This window comes from Ixodes scapularis, unplaced genomic scaffold (assembly GCF_016920785.2).
Source record: "Ixodes scapularis isolate PalLabHiFi unplaced genomic scaffold, ASM1692078v2 PGA_scaffold6__148_contigs__length_123643588, whole genome shotgun sequence".
Classification (NCBI taxonomy): domain Eukaryota; kingdom Metazoa; phylum Arthropoda; class Arachnida; order Ixodida; family Ixodidae; genus Ixodes; species Ixodes scapularis.
The window spans coordinates 70,346,137-70,364,923 of NW_024609881.1; the positions used below are offsets into that span (position 1 = coordinate 70,346,137).

Consider the following 18,787-nt stretch of genomic DNA (forward strand, 5'->3'; position numbering starts at 1 on the left):
CTCCAAAAGCTTGAGTGTCTGCTCCAAATCAATATTTTGCCCCCTAGAGAACCTGCTCCAAAAGGGCAAATGCCACTTCCATTACAGTGCGTGTTTCCGGACTCATGTTCAACAAAGCAAATACTTGAAAAAGGCTAAGATAAGAGGAGATAAGTGTTTTGCTCCCAAAAGGGCAGTTCAGTATGGGCTGTGTTCCAAGCCAACAAAACACAAAATAAAATTTTGATACTTTTTCCCGGGAAGTTTGTGATTCAGGGTACTCAAACTGGGTTCCGGGGAACACGGGTTCCATGAGCTAATTTCATTGGTTCTGCGAACACCCGAATTGCAACCCCCCTCCCTCCACCCCCCATGCCGCAGGCTGCGTGGCAGGACTATGCAAAGCATCTTCGTCTCACTTTGTACTGACATTGCGATTCATATAGTGGGGATATATGGGAAGCAACACAAGCAACGGCAAATATGGCGGGGGCGGGGGGGGGGGGGGAGGGGGAGGGGGAGGGGGAGTGTTTCGCGGCAGTTTTCGAGGCTTCCTGGTGTTTCATGAGGCCAAAAAGTTTGAGAACCTCCTATGTCATTCGAAGCCGTCTCGAATTTAGAGTTATTGATGTTTTCCCCGAGTTTGATAAAACCGGACTGAGGGTTCATTTTCGGCATTTATCAACATTTACCGAAAACGCCGAACCCAACCCACAAACACGACACAGGGAACGAAGCACGTAAGGCAGATTAAAAACATATATTTCAGCAGCAGCGGCGTACATAACGGCACAAAAAAGGAAACTCCACGTCCTCCTCGTATCCCGCATTGGCACTCCACTTTGTAAATACTCTGCATCGTCGATCGCTCGCCATCGTATGTACATTCCTTTATAAGTGCACTCCAAACTGCTTATGTACAGGCCTAAGGAGGGCTGTTTGGAACTTGATAAAATGTGCTCTCGTTTCTACGTGGGTTTGGCGGCTCAAGCGTAGATGCATTCTTCCGCGAGTACGTCGTGACGGTACGGATGGTCCCAAAGATTTTACGTCTGCTGTTTACGACGATCGTTTGTAAGGCCATTGTGGCCACATTGCTAGGGCAATTTGTGAGGGGCCTTATTGAAGGCAAATGGGAAAACAAAAGTATGATAACCTGACTGCTCCAATGTTTTCCCCATATTGATGAGTATTTCGAAGCAGAGTAGTAAGATAGGATAGGGACAGCTTGAACTTGGGAGACGAAAAACCGTAAAAAACAGAGATAGAAGAAAATTGCAAAACATTTTTTGGCAACTTTCTTCTATCTTTGTTTTTTGCGTTTTTTTTTTCATCTCCCAAGTTTACGCTGGCTCTATCCTAGTAATGCACCAACTAGCTCAATGCAAGTCCGTAACTTAGTATAATACTTTAGGCCAGAAAACAAAAAAATTTCCGAGGGCTCAAAAAAAGAAAAAGGGAATCGGTCAACGTCGTACAAAGATGTCTCGTACAACATTGGATATATAGAAGACCAAACATAATTTTTGAGCCAATTATTTCTGTAGCTTTAAATTTCTTCCACTTCATCTTTTATATGCGAATGACCGGAAAAGAAAATGCTGGCGCATTCACTATGGAAAAAGAGCACGGACCTCCCCTTCGAAACGGCTACAGCGAGCATCAGACCGATAAAGGCAAGATAAGACCCACATCTTCAACTAATCCTACACGAGGTTGGATCACATGAGCAGATCACGAGCTTGGGACGCCCAAGATTAAGTCCTCGTACGAGACTCGACGCTCCGAGGCGACGCACGTCCGACGCAACAGCGGATCTCGAGTAGATCTTCACTTGGTCGGAACCTTTCGTTGTTCGCCGGAACCCTTGGCCCGGACCTTTCGCTGGTCGCCGGAACCCTTGGCCTGAACCCTCTGCTGGTCGTAGCAAGCCCTCGCCGGAACCCTCCGGACAACCCTCCCCTTGCGGACAGCTTCGGCGTACGTCAGGCTCCCCGGAAGCTGCACTTTCGTCTCTTCCGCGCGCGGCGGAACCTGTTTATCCACGTCGCACAGCTTCGAGATGTCGAGGTTCGTCTTGAGCATCCGCTTCCCGGGGCTCGAACCGCGGCTCGACGCCTGGTTCGACTTCCGCGGCAAAGCGAGGAGCGCCTCGCCGCTCGCGGACTCGACGCCCGTCGCATCCGTCACGGTCTGCTTGAGGACCGCAAAGATCTCCGCAAACAGCTTCTTGTACTCGGGAGGGCTGCGCGAGAAGTGCGTTCCGAGCGGATCGATGCCTCCGGCCGCGGCAAGGTCCAAAGCCAGCTGCCTCCTCGCTTCCGCTGATGACGCCGGTTCCGACGTCTGGACCGCCTGGTCCGAGAAGCAGCGTTCGGCGGTCGTTCCTTCCGAGAAGCCCGACGACAGGGACGTCTCGCCCGACTCCGCCGACTCCGCGTCGCTCGCGTTGGAGAGTGACGGATAGTCCCTCGCCTTCTTCTCCCCGTGGTCCAAGGACGGCTTGGCGCGTCCCCGCGACGCCCACGGAGCCGGAGATCCGGCCGCGGTTCCGCCTGCGGGTTCGTTGAGGTCCAACGAACGGCAGCGTGCGTCCAGGAGGGCCTCGTACTTGTCGATGAGGAGGCGGTACTGCGCGTCCAGTTCGCTCAGAAGGGACACCTGGCTCTCGGCGTCTTGGCTCGGGGCCGGCGGCTGCGGCACTGCCGACATGTCGGGTAGGCTGTCGTGGTCCCCGTAGACCACGACGCCGTCTTCGAGTTGGACCATGGAGAAGTGGTCCAGCTCGGCTAGCTCCTCCTCGGGCTCCTCGCAGCGGTCCAGCTTGCTGAGGACCTTGCAGCTGGGACACAGGTGCCTGCGAGCGGGAAAGAAAAAAACATGAACTGTCGAGGGCAGAGTTGCTGGGGTTGTGTTCCAAAACTCGCTAGAGTAGATCAGAGTTACTCCCATGGGTCACATCACGAAATAACGCTGGACGCGAGTAGGTTTTTGAATGACAAGGAAAAAAAAAACCTTAAAGGCTGGTTCACACATTTGCGTCTGAATGATCGAGTGTGTTCTGACCGCTTACGACAAGAGCACTCTGGCACTATCTATTAAGTAGCTGAAACACCTCTGATCTTCATACATTTCATACATTTTTATGCCCCAGTCCTTCACCGTCGGCTCGACATAATTCTCGCACAATGTTATGAGTGACCATTTCCCAAAGAGATTGCGTAGATTTGATTATGCAAATAGTCCTGCAAAACTTTCGGCCTATTTATCCGCAGATCTAAAAGGTTCTCGTTTCGGGGCTAGCCAATAGATGACATGAGTAGCGGGCACGGCCACACTCAAACGCAAATGTGCGAACCAGCCTAAAGACCACGGCGTAACTGTGTGTAGCGACAATAGAAAACCGTGTGTGGCCTGCACTCGCCTGTCGTCGTCCTCGAGCAGGTCCATCTCCATCTGCAGGTTGAGGCACTGGTGCTCCCTCTCCTGAGACGCCAGCACCTGCTCTTGAAGCCGCATGTTCTCCTGAAGGCGCGAGGCAGGAGACAAAAATGCTGCATCATTCTCAGCAAATGACGCCGCACAATAAGCACACTTGGGTTCTTTGTCAAACTTTGGATGGCATTCAAACTGGGGCAGATGTACCGATTACCCGCAAGCTTCCGAAACTCGAATGTCAGGATAGACAAGAGAAGGGAGGGAGTAAAAAAAAAAAATTACAGGAAGATCCATCGGCAGATTCTTAGGGGATGAGTTATCATGACCCTTCGAAACCCCACACACGTGCACGACGTTGACTCCTTTGCTTTTTTCTGTTGGCTTTCTTATTTGCTTCCTCTGGTTTTTTTTCAGCCTCTTTTTGGCCTTATGTGTTAGCGTTTCCCAAAGGGGGACGTATGTGGCGTTTCCCAAGGGGCCAACAGATTCCCTAAGAATCCACCAATGAATCTTCCTGTAATATTTTTAACACCTTTTCTGTACTCTGCCTGTCAGAGCATGTCGATGCACTTGGATATGGTCATCTATATCACTCGTGGAACGAACCACATTCATTATCATATCACTCGTTCTGGAAACCCAGAGCGAAGAACAACTGGCAACGGCAGAGCGGCAACTGAGCACGCCTGCATTCCGCTCCGCCGCGGCAGAACACCTCCTAGGAGCCGTAGTGCTGAATGAGACGGTGTCATCAAAGAAGGCCAACGCTGGGCACAGATTGGACACGACGATTGCGTCAACGTTCTGCCCAAACTTGACCCGAAGCTGAGCACTGACCTGCTGCAGTACTCGTTTCCGATCTGTGTTCAGCGTTGGCCTTCTCTGATGACGCCATCTCATTCAGCACTACGGCTTTGTTATCTAGGGGGTGTTGCATGGCGCCTTCTCCTCTTTGGCTCCGCGCCAGGTGCATGTGTGATTTTTACGAAAACGTAAGTGGTCGTTTTGACGAAAGCTTGGCGGTGTCTGTCAGTTTGTCAGCGCCGAGGAGAGGGAGAGGACGCATACTGGACGTTCAGCACTTTGGACCAAAGAGAGCGTCGCAAGCGTCACCCCCTCCCCCTCCTTCCGCTCTCCCCGGCGCTGACAAACTAGAGACACCGCCGGGTTTTCATCAAAACGAGCGTTCTAACGCTAACACATTAATAAACAAGACTGCAGCAAAATAAGTTGCAGAAACGCACGATTGGTTGTTGCCGGCCCGCAAAAGTGTCAAAATGACAATGAAATGCCAAATCGGCAACGTGAGCGGGGGCAACACAGCATTCTCTAAGCTTTTCATCCTGTTTCTATATGGCTCAGAAAACATTTGCCACAGTGGGTTCGATCCACTATTGCTCTGACTGATACCGCCTAGAAGACAGTCCTGCACCTCTTCACCCCCAACGTCACTGCTAGAGGAGCCTCGCAGTGCCACCTAGCTCGCGTGTGCTAACATGCGGCGTACTCATTGCGCTTCAACGTGCTCGCCGTTTAAGGCGCGAGTCTGGGATCCACTATAGTGGGTCCCAGACTCGCGCCTCTCGGATCCACTACAGTGGACCCGAGAGGCTTTGTCGGATCCACTACAGTGGATCCGACAAAGCCTGTGCATTATGTCCTTGTTATAACAAGGACATAATGCACAGGCTTTGTCGGTATTGCTCCGACGCTGCCGTTTCCAACATGTACGGCGCCCATAGGAGGATCAGGAACTCACCTGTATGAGGTCATCCAGTTCCGACTGCAGGCCTTCCTTCTGCTCTTGCTCCCTTGACAGCTGGCACTTGAGGCGGGACAGGGAAGAGCGCAGGCGCACCAGGTCCGTCCCAAATGGACTTTCCTGCATCCACAGTATCGGGGCCGTTTTTTTTTCTTTTTCATTTTGCGAAAAAACATTAGTCTTGTGTACTGTGTAAAAAAGAAAGTTGACAAGCACCCAAACAACTTCAACGCATAGCAGCAAAGCGAACGTGTCTAATGTATCAGCTGCCTCTTTTGCCGCTCCTTTCGACGCTCTCTTCCTCATTCTTTCTCATGACGCCATCTATGTCAGCGCTTACCGATTTGCCACACACTGCTCCCATCTTCCTTTCACTGCCTAAATCCCGGTTCATCTCACATATCACTTGCATCTACTTTCTAGTTATCCATGTAGAGCTTTACACATGGAGGCAACGCTAATGACAAGAACTGGGTTGTGCCAGAAAAAGGGAAAGTTGTTTGTGGATCTAACTTGTTGATAGATTGATGGTACGACCAAACAAAACCAACACAGTTAGACCGTCCCAACTGGCCCAGAACTCAATATGACACAATATTAGAATTTCACTTTCACACGTGCAGGTGTAAACCTGTGACTGAAGGTCAAACTAACGGGTGACTCACATTTTGTTCCCTCCTCAAATACTCACTTTTATCTCGAACGAACAATAAAAATATATCAATCTCTCGGCACTGGACAAGAGGCGTAAGTGGATGCACAGAAGGTATCACGATAGAAATACTCTGTCTCTACGTATCACACAAACACCTACTAGACAACGAGATTATATTGCTGAATTTCTTTTTTATGTCACCTACTGAAAGCCGTTGTAAGGCACAGGTTGAACACAAGTACCGCATCAGCATTTGGCTGGGACTTGCGCTCAATTGGTTGAACCCGAGGATTGGACCCGAGGTGTCCAAACCTCCTTTTCGGTGGCTTTTGGGAGCTGACATAGAAAATCAAGCTCTATGGTCACTTGATGACACTAGCAAAACGAGAGGGATAAAAATTTTCCAGTTTCTACAGCCACATTTTCTTCCGAAGTCCCTTTAGCTATACCTTCAGTACAGTTCCTGGAACCTGTCTCCGACCGGCGTGTTTACCCTGTCCTAAAATGCAATCCCTCAATTTGCGCCCGATCACGTCATAAAAGTGTCACACTGTCGCCGACCACGATTTTGGCAGTGTCACAGCAGCAGTGGTGGATGTGGCACACGCCTGTTCTGCTGCAGGTCGCTCTCCAGCTTGAGAATCCGTGGAAGCTTCGGGAGTTGGGACTCCGCGACAGCAGCAACACTCGCATTCGCTCGTACTTTTTGCCGGGACTTCGAGCACCAACTGTGAGGATTGCGACATCCGACAACATAACGCCTCCGCTTCCATGCTGTCATCTGTTGCCACTTCAAGATCACTCCTGACATATGGGCAGCACAGCATGGAACGGTATATACACGAAATGAAAACGCATTCCATGGGTACTGTTGTTTCCAGTAAAGACTTAACCATATCACGCCCTGCAAAGTTTGTTGCAAAACTGAGGAACAATAAACTGAGGGCCCAACGTGCGGCTCCTGAAACCTCCATGTGTGCTTGTGCAACCTGAACATCCAGAGGCGCCAGACTTTGCCAGCCCTTGGCCGGCGGGAGACTCGCCTCGAAGCCGATGAAGTCTGAGTGGTCGGCATGGTCGGGACCGTCCAGGAAGTTCTGCTGGTCGCTGTCTTGCTCCTCCTGGTCTGCTGAGGATGTGTCCTGGGTGTCCTTGGGCCTCAGGCTCAGCCTCAGGTTGTCTGCAAGCTCCTGAAGCTCCTCGCACTTCTTCTCCAGCAGGTCCACGCTCGTAGATAGGCTACCATAAAGAAATCGACGAGTTAATTTAGATTGTGCTGTGCATTTGTTTAGATGGCAACAAGTTACAGTAGACCTTCAATAAATTCAAACTTTAGGGATCCACAAACTCGGTTGGAATTATCCGAGGTTCGTCTAAATATGATGCATGATAAAGTTATGATTTGCCATATGAATGGCTACACATACAAAGCAGATTTTTTATTATTTCCTTTTACAAGGCCTACTGATCATGAGCAGGTATGCCACACATGAAACATTTGTGAAATGTACGACATAAGTTTATTTATCTCTCTCAAAATGTTTATCGTGGACTGTTTGACAGAACATGACAACTCAAAACAAAATTAAGTTTGTTCATGAGACCAAGAAGCTGTCTAATGTGGACTATTAAGCGGGGGACACACGAGCAATGAAAATGGGCACCGAGCGGCAGTTTTCATAGCAACTTAAAGGACGCTGTGACGGGGGTTTATGCCACGTTACCATATGGAAATTTACGTGTAGTACCTGTTTTCATAGCTCATATCATATGTGCCCTGCTTGAGCCCCGTTGAGTGCGCTTCTCACCACGCACTAGTGCACTGCAGAGAAGCAATACCCGCAAAAGCAAGCTCCGCGGGTGTTGCCTCCCTGCAGTGCATCGGTGCTCGGAAAGAAGCGCAGTCATTGGGTTCCCGAGAACAAAAAGTATGAATTACATTACACAAAAAGGCTGTTCGAATTAAGCGGCCTATGAACACATTAAGAACGTAGCGGAACAACCTAAACTTAAACATTTGTTTGAGTTAACCAGAAGTACGAAATATCAAAGTTCGAATAATCGCGAGCCTACTGTAGTCAGCCCCGTCTTTGCGTTAAGAGCCATTCATATTGAGAGAACTTGGCCAACGGGCAGGGCCTCGTAACGGGATTCTACGATTCTGTTGCTCAATGTCAACTGTGACGAGACACTGCATTTTGTGTACTACGCACTTGAGGATGCCGTGTAAACCCTTGGATTGCTCGGCTTCGACATGCGCCAGGGGAGCTTATAATAAAATGGTGGACGAAAATATGTCGGCGAATATCCCCTAAAGTCAGTGACCTAACGAGAGTTGTTCCTGCCTCCATGCGTGAACCTTCTTTCTACCTTCGATAACGCGTCGGCGCCTCGCGAGCTTCGAGTGTGCAGTCAAAGCACGGTGGAAGGCAGCGAGCGTGCGATGGAAATCGGACTTGCGAAAGAAACGCCCTGCCTCTCTCATCCTCCAAAAAGACTACAGAACAAGTCAGCTTTGTGACAACATATCATGACATATGATATGTTATGCGATCGAGAACATCATGGTTTGTTCTTCATCAGCAACAGAAGATGGCGGATGGAACGTACCATTTTTCGGTTGTCAAGCTCTTCAACCGTGGTTGCTAGACTGTTAGAGTTTCCAAAAGGATTGTCTAGCTGCTCGCCCTTTGGAAGTTATACCATAAAATGCCAAGCACTTGCCCACCAAAAAAAAAAAATTATATATATATATATATATATATATATATATCCCTACTGAAAAAAAACATTTGGCGCCTATATGAAAATAAACGGGTTCATACCGGTAACAGTTTAACCATACCGGTCACCAGTTTGTCAAAGGGGTCGCCCGTATGGCTCAAAGGGGTCCCCCGTATGAGCCATAACGGTCACCTATTTGGCAAACGGGTCGCTCATCTGGGCAAATGGGTCGCTCGTTTGGGCAAATGGGTGACTCGTTTGGGCAAAGTTGTCGCACGTTTGCTCAAACCGGTGACCATGTTGCAAACTGCACCGGTTTAATCAAACGGCTCTCCGGAGCCCGTTTGATACTGAACGTAGAGATCGGCGGCGTGGGCACGCGTAGCGTTTCAGCCGTGGCAGCCAATGTTTCCGGAAGGCTGGGAGCGCCGGTTCATCGATTTCAGATCGTCCGCGTAATGCAAGTAATTATATTTATATTTCAATCGCGCTGATGTTCGCTTATACTACAACTAAAACTAACATCTTTTTTTTTTTTTTTTTTTTTTTTACGTAAACGCGCGACGTTGGTAAGCCGATATTTTTGACAGAACTTTGAGACTTTGTCCATCTTTGTTGCCTCAATTTACTTATTCAGCTTGAATCTCTCTCGCAGAAGACGCGACCGCGTGAAAGAATGTACGTCTAGACTCCGTTTCACTTTAATTCAAGACGCAGCGAAGGTAGCATGCGTACACGCGGCTGCAAGAACATCGAGCATTGCGAGAGCACGCCCGCCGATGCAGCAGTCAAACTACGAGCTCGCGCTGAGTGCTTTCTTCGCTCGGGCGCAAGCCGAGCTTTTGGCCGCCCCGCCGCCATTTCCAAGGTTCAAGCGGGCTAAAATGCGCGCGCTCGCGAGCGCGTTTTTTTTTTTTTTTTGAGCTTACAAAAACACATTTCTCTGGAATGCCTGGGGAGAGGGAGAGGGGCTGTCCCTGTGGTCCTCGCCCAAAGCCACCTAGAGGAGGAAAGCCTGGGGGCTCCCGCGATCACGTGGGTCTACGTCACCGCTACTCGGCCTACGGTTCGGCCGCGGTGTAGTTCCGTTCCGGCTCGGCAGATGGAGCCGGCTTGCTTCGGCGTCTTTCCAGAACGTTCCGCGGCTTCTTTCGGCGTGTTCGGAGACGCTTGGTTTTGTCTCGGCTGTTTTCTTTGTTTGTCTTGTTTTAAACGTCGCACAACTTGTGAGTGCTCTGCGTTTTGTGCGCGATGATCAAGTGCTCTTTCCGTCATGCCTGACAAATGCTGTGTGCCTTGGTGTAACGGTAATTACAAAACGGGGCCCAAAGTGCACGTGTTCGGACTCCCCAAAGATGAAGCGCTGCAGAGTGCCTGGATAAACGCCATCCCCCGAGAAAACCTGATCGTTTCCCAGAGAACGAAGGTGAGGAATTCCCATTTCCAATTGTTTATCTCGCATTCGTAGTGGCATAGCGCCATTTGGACGGGCTAGCAATAGAAGGGATGTGGGAATAGGCGATAACGGCGACGTGTAGCGCGTTTAGTGGTAAGTCGCTATTATTTATACGAAGGGTATATATCTTTATAGGTGTGCGAGCGTCACTTCCCCGACGACGACGTTCTTCGGGAGGTGTCTCACGTCGACGAAGTTACCGGGAGGACGGTGACTGCGCCGCTGTCTAGGGTGCGCCTTCGCCCAGGCGCAGTTCCATCGAAGTTCCCTGGCTGTCCAGATTATTTGTCGAAGCACCATGCGAGAAGAGAAGACCCGGACAGCAAGCGATTGGGTCAAGAGGCTTCTGCAATGGAAAGAGCGCTTGCAGAGTCGATCGATTCATTTCGCAATGAGGAAGAAGCGGACCGAATACTCAGCATAAAGGACTTGTCCGACCACTTGAAAAACGTAAAATCGGCATTCTGGCATGTTATTGAGGGCAATGGACACCTCACTCTGGTGCACATTGTTGAGACTGAGGCCCCTTGGATAAAATACTCGATCGTCGTGAAGCCTGACCTTACACTAACTCTACATTTTGCGAAGACTCAGGTCACAAGGTTGGGCTCCAACTTGCTCATACCAAGAATCGCAAACAGCAAGAGGGGAGTTGTAGAACTACTCGAAAGTGTCGAAAATTGGGACAACGATCTTGAGTCAAGCTCTGAAAGCTCGCACAACGATATCTGTGCCACGATTCGTTTTCTGCTTGACAAGCTGCCCGCAACGCAAAGCGAAGATCAAGCAGCGGTCATCCAACTGCTCGCCGAGCAACTGAAGCTGATTTCTTCCAAGAACGAGCGAAGGCGTTATTCAGTGGATTTTATGGTGTTTGCATGCATTCTTTTCACAATATCGCCTCATGCATACCAGTACATCCGTAGCTCTGGAAGCATTGTTCTGCCACACCCTAGGACAATCCGATCGATATGCTCCTTGTTTGGAATGAGCCCTCAAAACGAGCAGCAAAGTTCAGGTTTTCTCAGCTACATGGCAAAGAGGATCTCTGACTTGAACGATGACCAACGCTATGTGACCTTGATGGTGGACGAGGTCCACATCAAACCGTTTTTTGATTATAAAGGAGGTAGCATTGTCGGTGTCGCACTTAATTCCACAGAAGTAGCGAATAGTGCGTTCGTGTTTATGGTGCAAAGCATCAAGTGCCAATTTAAGGAAGTCGCTCACGTCGTACCCGTGCACGGAGCCAACGCCGAGTTTCTGCACAAGTTGCTTAGAGACGTGATTTGCGGGCTCGAGAAAATCGGGTACCGAGTGATGTGCGTCGTAACGGATAACAACGCAGTGAATCGAAAGGCTATGGCTCTCTTTAAGAGCTCGATGGACAGCCACGACACGCCTGGTACAACAACGCGCAACCAGGACACGCCTGACACAACGATGCGTCGTTCAAACGAGTTCTGCTACCCACATCCGTCTGATCCCAACAGGCCGCTGTTTTTTTGTGATCGACACTGTACACATAATCAAGTGCATACGCAATAATTGGCTGAAGCAGGACGATCAATGCTTCTGGTTCCCCGAGCTTCATGCTGACACGGAAGGCCAGCGGCGCATGCTGTGTGCGTCGTTCAAAACCAGCAAAGCTGCCTACGACTTGGAATGTGACCAACTGCTGCGCTATGGATACAAAGTGTCAAGGAAATCCCTTTGCCCGTCGAGTATTGAGAAGCAGAACGTGAAACTTGCTCTCCAGATATTTGACAGCTCTCTTCCCAGTGCCCTCCGTGCCATTGGAGAGAAACACAACCTGAAGTTTTTCAAGGAGACGGCCACTTTCATTGAGATTATAGTAACGTGGTGGAAAATTGTCAATGTAAAGACACCCGGCAAAGGAAGCAGGCTGAAAGATCGGTTCCAAGAACCTGTGCGCCCGGCTCCAGACGACGAGAAGGTAGATTTTCTCTACGACATTTTAGACTGGTTGGACGAATGGCAGAAAAATGCAAACAACTGCAAATTGACCGACAAAACTTATACCGCACTGCACCAGTCAACTTACGCGCTTCTCGAAATATGCAGGTACTGCTTCGAAGAACTCAACCTGTCCTACGTCCTCCTCGGGAAATTTCAGACGGACTGTTTAGAGGACCGCTTCGGAAGGTACCGGCGGCTGGCAGGTTCCCAATACCATATCTCAATACGACAGCTTTATGAAGGAGAAAACAAGCTTCGGCTGCAGAACACACTTGCACCGATTGGCAAAGCTTCTGAAACAGAGAGAGATGAAAAATGGGAGGAAATGCAAAAACGACGAGACGCGCCGCGCCCTAGCTACAACATAGTAGTAACAGAAGACTCCCTTTCAAAAATAAAAGACATCGTCCCCGTTCTAGCCTATGTGGCAGGATATGCGGTGTACGCGACGGTGAAGAAGCTAAAGTGCGAGAACTGCAAAAATGCCCTGACAACAGACCACACGATCACAGCCGCCACCGGCCATGAGCACTATCATCTCATCAAAGAGATTGACAGAGGAGGCCTTCTGTACCCAGCAATGACCGCAGTCAATGCCGTCGCCCACAACTACGTTGTCGTGGAGGAAATCTCGAAGCGGGTGGACTTCTTAACGATGAGCAACCAACGCCAGCTGGTCACGGAGCTCACACTGGACTTGCTAGTCGACGAGGATTGCGACTTCGATGTGTGTGAAGAAGGACACACGAGTGAGGTCGTGCTGAAACATCTGTTGTGGTGCTCTACAAACATTCTACTAAAAAACTTTTGCCGCAAGCTCAACGACAAAGTTGTCGAAACGAACAACAAATCTAAGAAACGAAAACTGGCCACGTTAACAAAAAAATGATGTGGATATTCTAGCATGCACAGTGACGACCGTTTTGTTCGAGATTTCTAACGCGCGAGTCAATAAACACGCGTTTGTGCCGAAAAACTGGAGTAATTGCTACCCTTGAGCGCTGCTCCGCGGCGCGCTTCGGCTTCGCCTAGGCCGACTAGCGTGACGTCACGCGCGGAGAGCCCCGGCCTTCCGCTCTAGGTGGCTTTGCCTCGCCCCCTCCCTCCTCTCTTGTCACCCGTCACGTGACCCGCACCCCCGCGCGAGCTACACGCTGATAAGCATCGAGATCCGGAAGGGTGCGCCTAGCAGCCGCTTTTTTCTTTGTCTGCTTGTTGTCAGTTCCAGCTCGAACTTAGCGCGTCTACCCGCTTCGATCTGTCGCCTAACCCTGCGGTCTTATTAGGATGTCTCTCGACAACGTATTGGATGTGCACCAAAGCTATCAGTGTTGGAAAAGTCCTACATCTATATCGGCAACAAGCGATTCTTCGAAGAAGTCAGGAATTCTTGCTGTTTGGTTGGGTTCGGCAACTGACAGCTTGTGCGCCACATCGTGTTGAAACTTCCAAGAAGCCGTTCCCTCTCATTTGTGTTTGTGTGGTTGTCCTGCTTTGACCGTGTCGACAACTATTACGTATTACATCTTTCAAGTCCGCTATTTTTATGGTAAGTGCACCGCAACCTACTTCTTGGCAACGATTGACCGTTCTTCTACTCGTACTCTTCCAGATTATCTATATAATTATGCAGCCACTATTCTCGCGGCAGCCGGACGAATAATTTCCCGAAAGTCTACCTTCATAGTCTAGAATTACCTCGGTTCTTGTTTGGTTTGCTATCTTCTCAGTTGTATAAAAGCTTAGAGTGCCTCTCACATTTCACAGATCGTTTGTACTTGTCTACAGAAGACGTAATAAACTTTGAGGAGAATTAAAAGCAATCTTTTGTGTCTGTTTTCCTGTCCCTTTGCAAGCACCTACGTGAGCACATTTGTTCTACGTGTTTCCTCCATGTTATCAATAGGTTTATGAGTTTCGGAACGTCTTCAATAAGTTTAATATAACCAACCTACCAGACGATCCCCGTTTAGGGCTAGCGCATAATTTCCCGATTCGAATGGCACGTTCAAACGTGTGGTCACGTGCAAGATCGAACGGGCACCTGTATCAAACGGTCACCCGTATCAAATGGGTACCGTTTCGAGCGGGTACCGTTTCAAACGGGTACCCGTATCCCATAATCACGTTTGATCCAAACGGGTCGACAAGTTTGCACCCTTTTGATTTACCAGTTTGCCACCCGTTTGAATTTCAAATGGTTTTTTTCAGTAGGGATATCATCAAAATAATAAAAAAAAAAAAAAAAGATTGCGGATGGATGTGTTAGGTCTGAGAGCATAAAATCATTAGAAGCACATTCCTAACTTTGACCGACGAAACGGTATCCTCATCATTACCATTTATCAAATATTTTAGGGCATGAGCCCTAAGATATTCGAGCATTGCAAGGGAAATGAGTTGCAGTATTTATTCTGTAAAAGCAAACCAACAAACAAACAAAACGTTAGCACTGAAATGCCCTTGTACGAAACACCAAACTTTAGCAACAGAAAATAAACGAGACAAATAAAATGTTTATATATATACAAAGTAGAAAAAAGTTAGTCAATGAATATGCTGTCTAAGTGCAACTGCAAACCGTCACGGTTAGCTGCGCTCTAAAAGTAGTATGATCACTTTGGGTCCCAATGTTGCAAAGCAGGTTATTCCAGTCCACTCTCGTTAATGGCAAGAGGAAGTCAGGAAACGAGACATTAAGTGAGGAGTAGAAGGGTATGCACCGCTCTCGTGAAACGCGCTTGGCGCCACCGCATTCGCGCCAAGTTTCACCGCTTTGCTCCGGCCTGAAATGAGAAGCAGCTGACGCGGAGGGGCGTATCGTCAACTCGGTGGACTCGGAGGCTTGCTGCAATAGCCGTTAGAATAAGTTCATTGCCCTTAAGTAGTGGTGGATCATTATTGCAATATGGGTGCGTGATTGATATGTTACGGCACATTAATCTCAATCGCTGCGGACCAACGAATGAACGATCAATGACGTGTCCGTCACGTCCACGCACCCAACTCATCCTATACATATTTGCAAATCAGTCTCAGTAACAGCTTTGGAAGTCTAACTCTAATATAGTCAAATTACCATTTAATTAACGATCGATGATAGTGTCTGTCACGTACCGCACTAAAGGGGCGTTTTCTCCTACATACACTGCTGCGCTGCGGAGAAGCGAAAGAGCAACGAGCTGCATGCCGAATATATTTAGGATTACACCTTCGTATAAACGAAAGAATATTTTCGGCTATACCAATATTCCCGGCTGCGCTTGCGCAGTTGGGCAGGCTCGGACCGGAGTGGAAAGATAAAACGATCTACTAAAACTCCCGACTGTGGGGACGCTTTCTTTCTTTTCCTTTGTTGGTAGCATACATTCCGCTCCCATAAAGGTGAAAGGAGCTGACGACGCGAATTCCCGCTTCGGGCTTTCAGAGAGGTCAGCAGGACGGAGGAAATGTGCTTTCCTGATTCGGCGTGCGGCGCGCGCAGTGTATGTGGAGCGCTTGGTAAAAGGAGCGCGGACCGCCAGAATCTCGCTACGCATGCCCACTCGGGTGGTATGGCTTCATCGCAATGCACGAGTGCCGTCCGAGAAGCCCACTTAACACCGCCGACAAGGGGCGTGCCGCGATATTTCCTTTTCCAGGGGTTTAGAGCGCCCCAGGTTGATTTACCTTTATCAAAATCGAACTCACAATTAATTTCCCGAAACACGCTTTAAAACAAAAGAAAACATGCCTGGACAGGACACGAGTATCACCAGATACTGCACCCTCACCGCTGCTACAAAACTTAAGTTGCGAGACGCATTTAGAGATTGGAAGGCCAAAAGCGGCACCTATTTTGAGACCAACGTCACAGTGACGTCAGTGTAGGAGTCACCCTGCAAGGCCTCTTATTGACCGGAAGAAGCACAGAAGAACAGGTGCTCCCGTTCGTACGTACCCAATAACTCCTGATAACAAGGCGCCGGGATGCTGGAGTCCCTACGTCACCTAAAGAGGCCAACGCGGGGCACCATTCGCGCTCCGCGTTTGCCTCTTAGGTGACGTATAAAATTAAGTCGTCCGGACTTGCTCTCTATAGAAGGTGTTGAATCAACACCGCTTTCACGACGAGGCCGTAGTGCTCAATTTTCTACGTCACCTACTCCAATGCTGGCACAGACTGCACATGAGCGCATGCGTCAGGTTTCTGCTGACGCTTGCGCTCGTCAGCGTTTCCAGACGAACGCTTACGCAGCACATCGTGTCCAGTCTGCGCCTTTGTCATCCATAGGAGGTGTTAGTTAAACCCCTCGATCGAGAGGGTGTGAATATATGCACCGTTTACGCACTTCCGAATCAGACAAACGCTTACACAGCATATCGTGTCCAGTCTGCGCCCTTGCCATTCATAGGAGGAGTCAGTTAACTCCCTCGATCGAGAGGGTGTATATATATATATATATCAGTGTGTCGAACCGAAAAAAATACGGGTTCGGTTACGGTTCAGGTTCAGGTAAATTAATTTTGTTCCGGTTCAGTTCCGGTTCGATTAATTCAATCCGCGAACCGGTTCACGAACCGGTTCGGGGCGCTGAACCGGTTTGCGAACCGGTTCGGAAAGTATAAATGACAAATTGCAACATCAAAATAAATTACAAATAAAACATCTGAAATCAGCACATACGAAACGGGATACATCGTATTGTAAGGCTCAGGGATTTCTACCAGGAATGGTTTCTTTATGTGCACTCAAAGGTTACCTCACCGACGTTTACGCATTCGGACTTCATCTAATTGGGTCCGACGCAGTAGCTGTAAAATCCGCGACCTCCTTACAAACCCACTTACAAGTAGAAATCGCTAACTATCCCGCCACCTCAGCGTGTAAGCAATTGAAGAAACAGTTGGGAGAAAATACAGCTTTCTTTATTTGAACTAGCCTTCGGTAACTCAAATTAGACCCTTAAAGAAGTTTACATTAAACAAGATACGGAATATGAAAAACACTTCACCGAACGCAACGCCAGAAGGACGTAATAGGATAAATATTAAAATAGAAGAGTTCGGTGTCTCACAAATATGTTCGCTTCTAAGTGCCTATACGAAACCGGATGCATTATTATCAAACTCCACAGCCTTTTCTTTTCTCATTCCGATGGAAGCAAGCTTCAAGAATTCGCGCGTTCTAGAAACATGTTATGAAATGAGCACACACAGTAGCATTTAGGATTTACGAGATTGTAGGAAAATGAAATCCCGTGACGCGATTTTTTTTTTTTTCACAGCCTTCCAATTCTCTTTTTTCCGTGCAAGCCGCGACCATGCGCAATACTGGTTCCTATGTCAAGATTCATGGATGCAGTGTTTGTCAAGATTCATGGATGCAGCGTTTATATTCCTAAGAGTGAGTGGAGAAAAAAAATATGTAAGCGAGGTGTGTGTCAGTTGACGGCACTTTAAAAATCAAATGGCATTGATAGCACATTCATTGTCAACAGCGCGTGGCCGAACCGTTTTGACATGAGCCGGTAACCGTTATTTTTTTTCCGGTTCAGTTCCGGTTCGGGTTCATCGCGATAACAATATAACGGATCGGGTTCAGTTCCGGAAAAAATACCGGTTCAGTTCCGGTTTTCGGTTTGGTTCGGTTCCGGTTCGACACCCTGATATATATATATATATCGGGTTCGGGTTCAGTTCCAGAAAAAATACCGGTTCAGTTCCGGCTTTCGGTTTGGTTCGGTTCCGGTTCGACACCCTGATATATATACATATATATATAAACGAAATTGTGCAGATGAATGAACCGTACTTAATCCAATGAATTAAAGAATCCAAGTTTCCAGGAACCCGCCGAAAGCTAAAAAACGGCGGAGCCAGGATTTGAACTCTGGGCCTCCCAATGTCCGGTCGGGTGTGCTAACCACTACACCACTCCACCTTGGCTTCCTGGCGTTTCCTACCTGTCTTATTAATGCACAAGAAACGAAATGTGTCCAATCGGAGGTGTTCTGGAAACAGACGCCGCCGCGTGGAACGCGGTACGACGCCTCCGATTGGATACACCTCCATTGGAAACACCTCCGATTGGATACATTTCGTTTCTTGTGCATATACACGTACGTATATATACACGTACGATGGTGTGAAGTGCCCGTGTTGTATATATATATATATATATATATATATATATATATATATATATATATATATATATATATATATATATATATATATATATATAACAGGGTGTCGAACCTGAACCGAACCAAACCGAAAACCGGAACTGAACCGGTATTTTTTCCGGAACTGAACCCGAACCCGATCCGTTATATTGTTATCGCGATGAACCCGAACCGGAATATATATATATATATATATATATATGTGTATGTATGTGTGCACCGTTCACGCATATATATATATGTATGTATGTGTGCACCGTTTACGCACTTCCGAATGAGACGAACGCCTACGCAGCATATCGTGTTCAGTCTGTGCCCTTGCCATCCATAGGAGGTGTTAGTTAACTCCCTCGATCGAGAGGGTGTGTACATGCACCGTTAACGCACCGCTGAATCAGACGAACGCCTATGCAGAATATCGTGTCCAGTATGTATGCGCCCTTAATTGTTATCCGCAGGAGGTGTTAATTAACTCCCTCGATCGAGAGGGTGTGCTTATATACACCGTTAACGCACCTCTGAATCAGGCGGACGCTTATGCAGAATATCGTGTCCAAACTGCGCCCATGCCATACAAAGGAGGTGTTAGTTAGCCCCCTCGATCGAGAGGGTGTATACATGCAGCG

The 18,787-nt window shown here is 48.4% G+C and overlaps 1 protein-coding gene across 1 annotated transcript in view; it reads right to left on the reverse strand.

The window, feature by feature from the left end:
• Positions 1–720: 720 nt before the first annotated feature.
• LOC8026970 (cerebellar degeneration-related protein 2-like) overlaps positions 721–18,787 on the reverse strand; it is a 152,368-nt gene continuing 134,301 nt past the window's right edge. Inside the window, exons 4-7 of the mRNA XM_029977598.4 lie at positions 6,878–7,073; positions 5,177–5,299; positions 3,404–3,504; positions 721–2,836 (exon numbers count right to left, since the gene is read on the reverse strand). Of these exons, the coding sequence (XP_029833458.3) occupies positions 1,810–2,836; positions 3,404–3,504; positions 5,177–5,299; positions 6,878–7,073 (1,447 nt within the window). The 3' untranslated portion in view covers positions 721–1,809. The remainder of the gene's footprint in view (positions 2,837–3,403; positions 3,505–5,176; positions 5,300–6,877; positions 7,074–18,787) is intronic.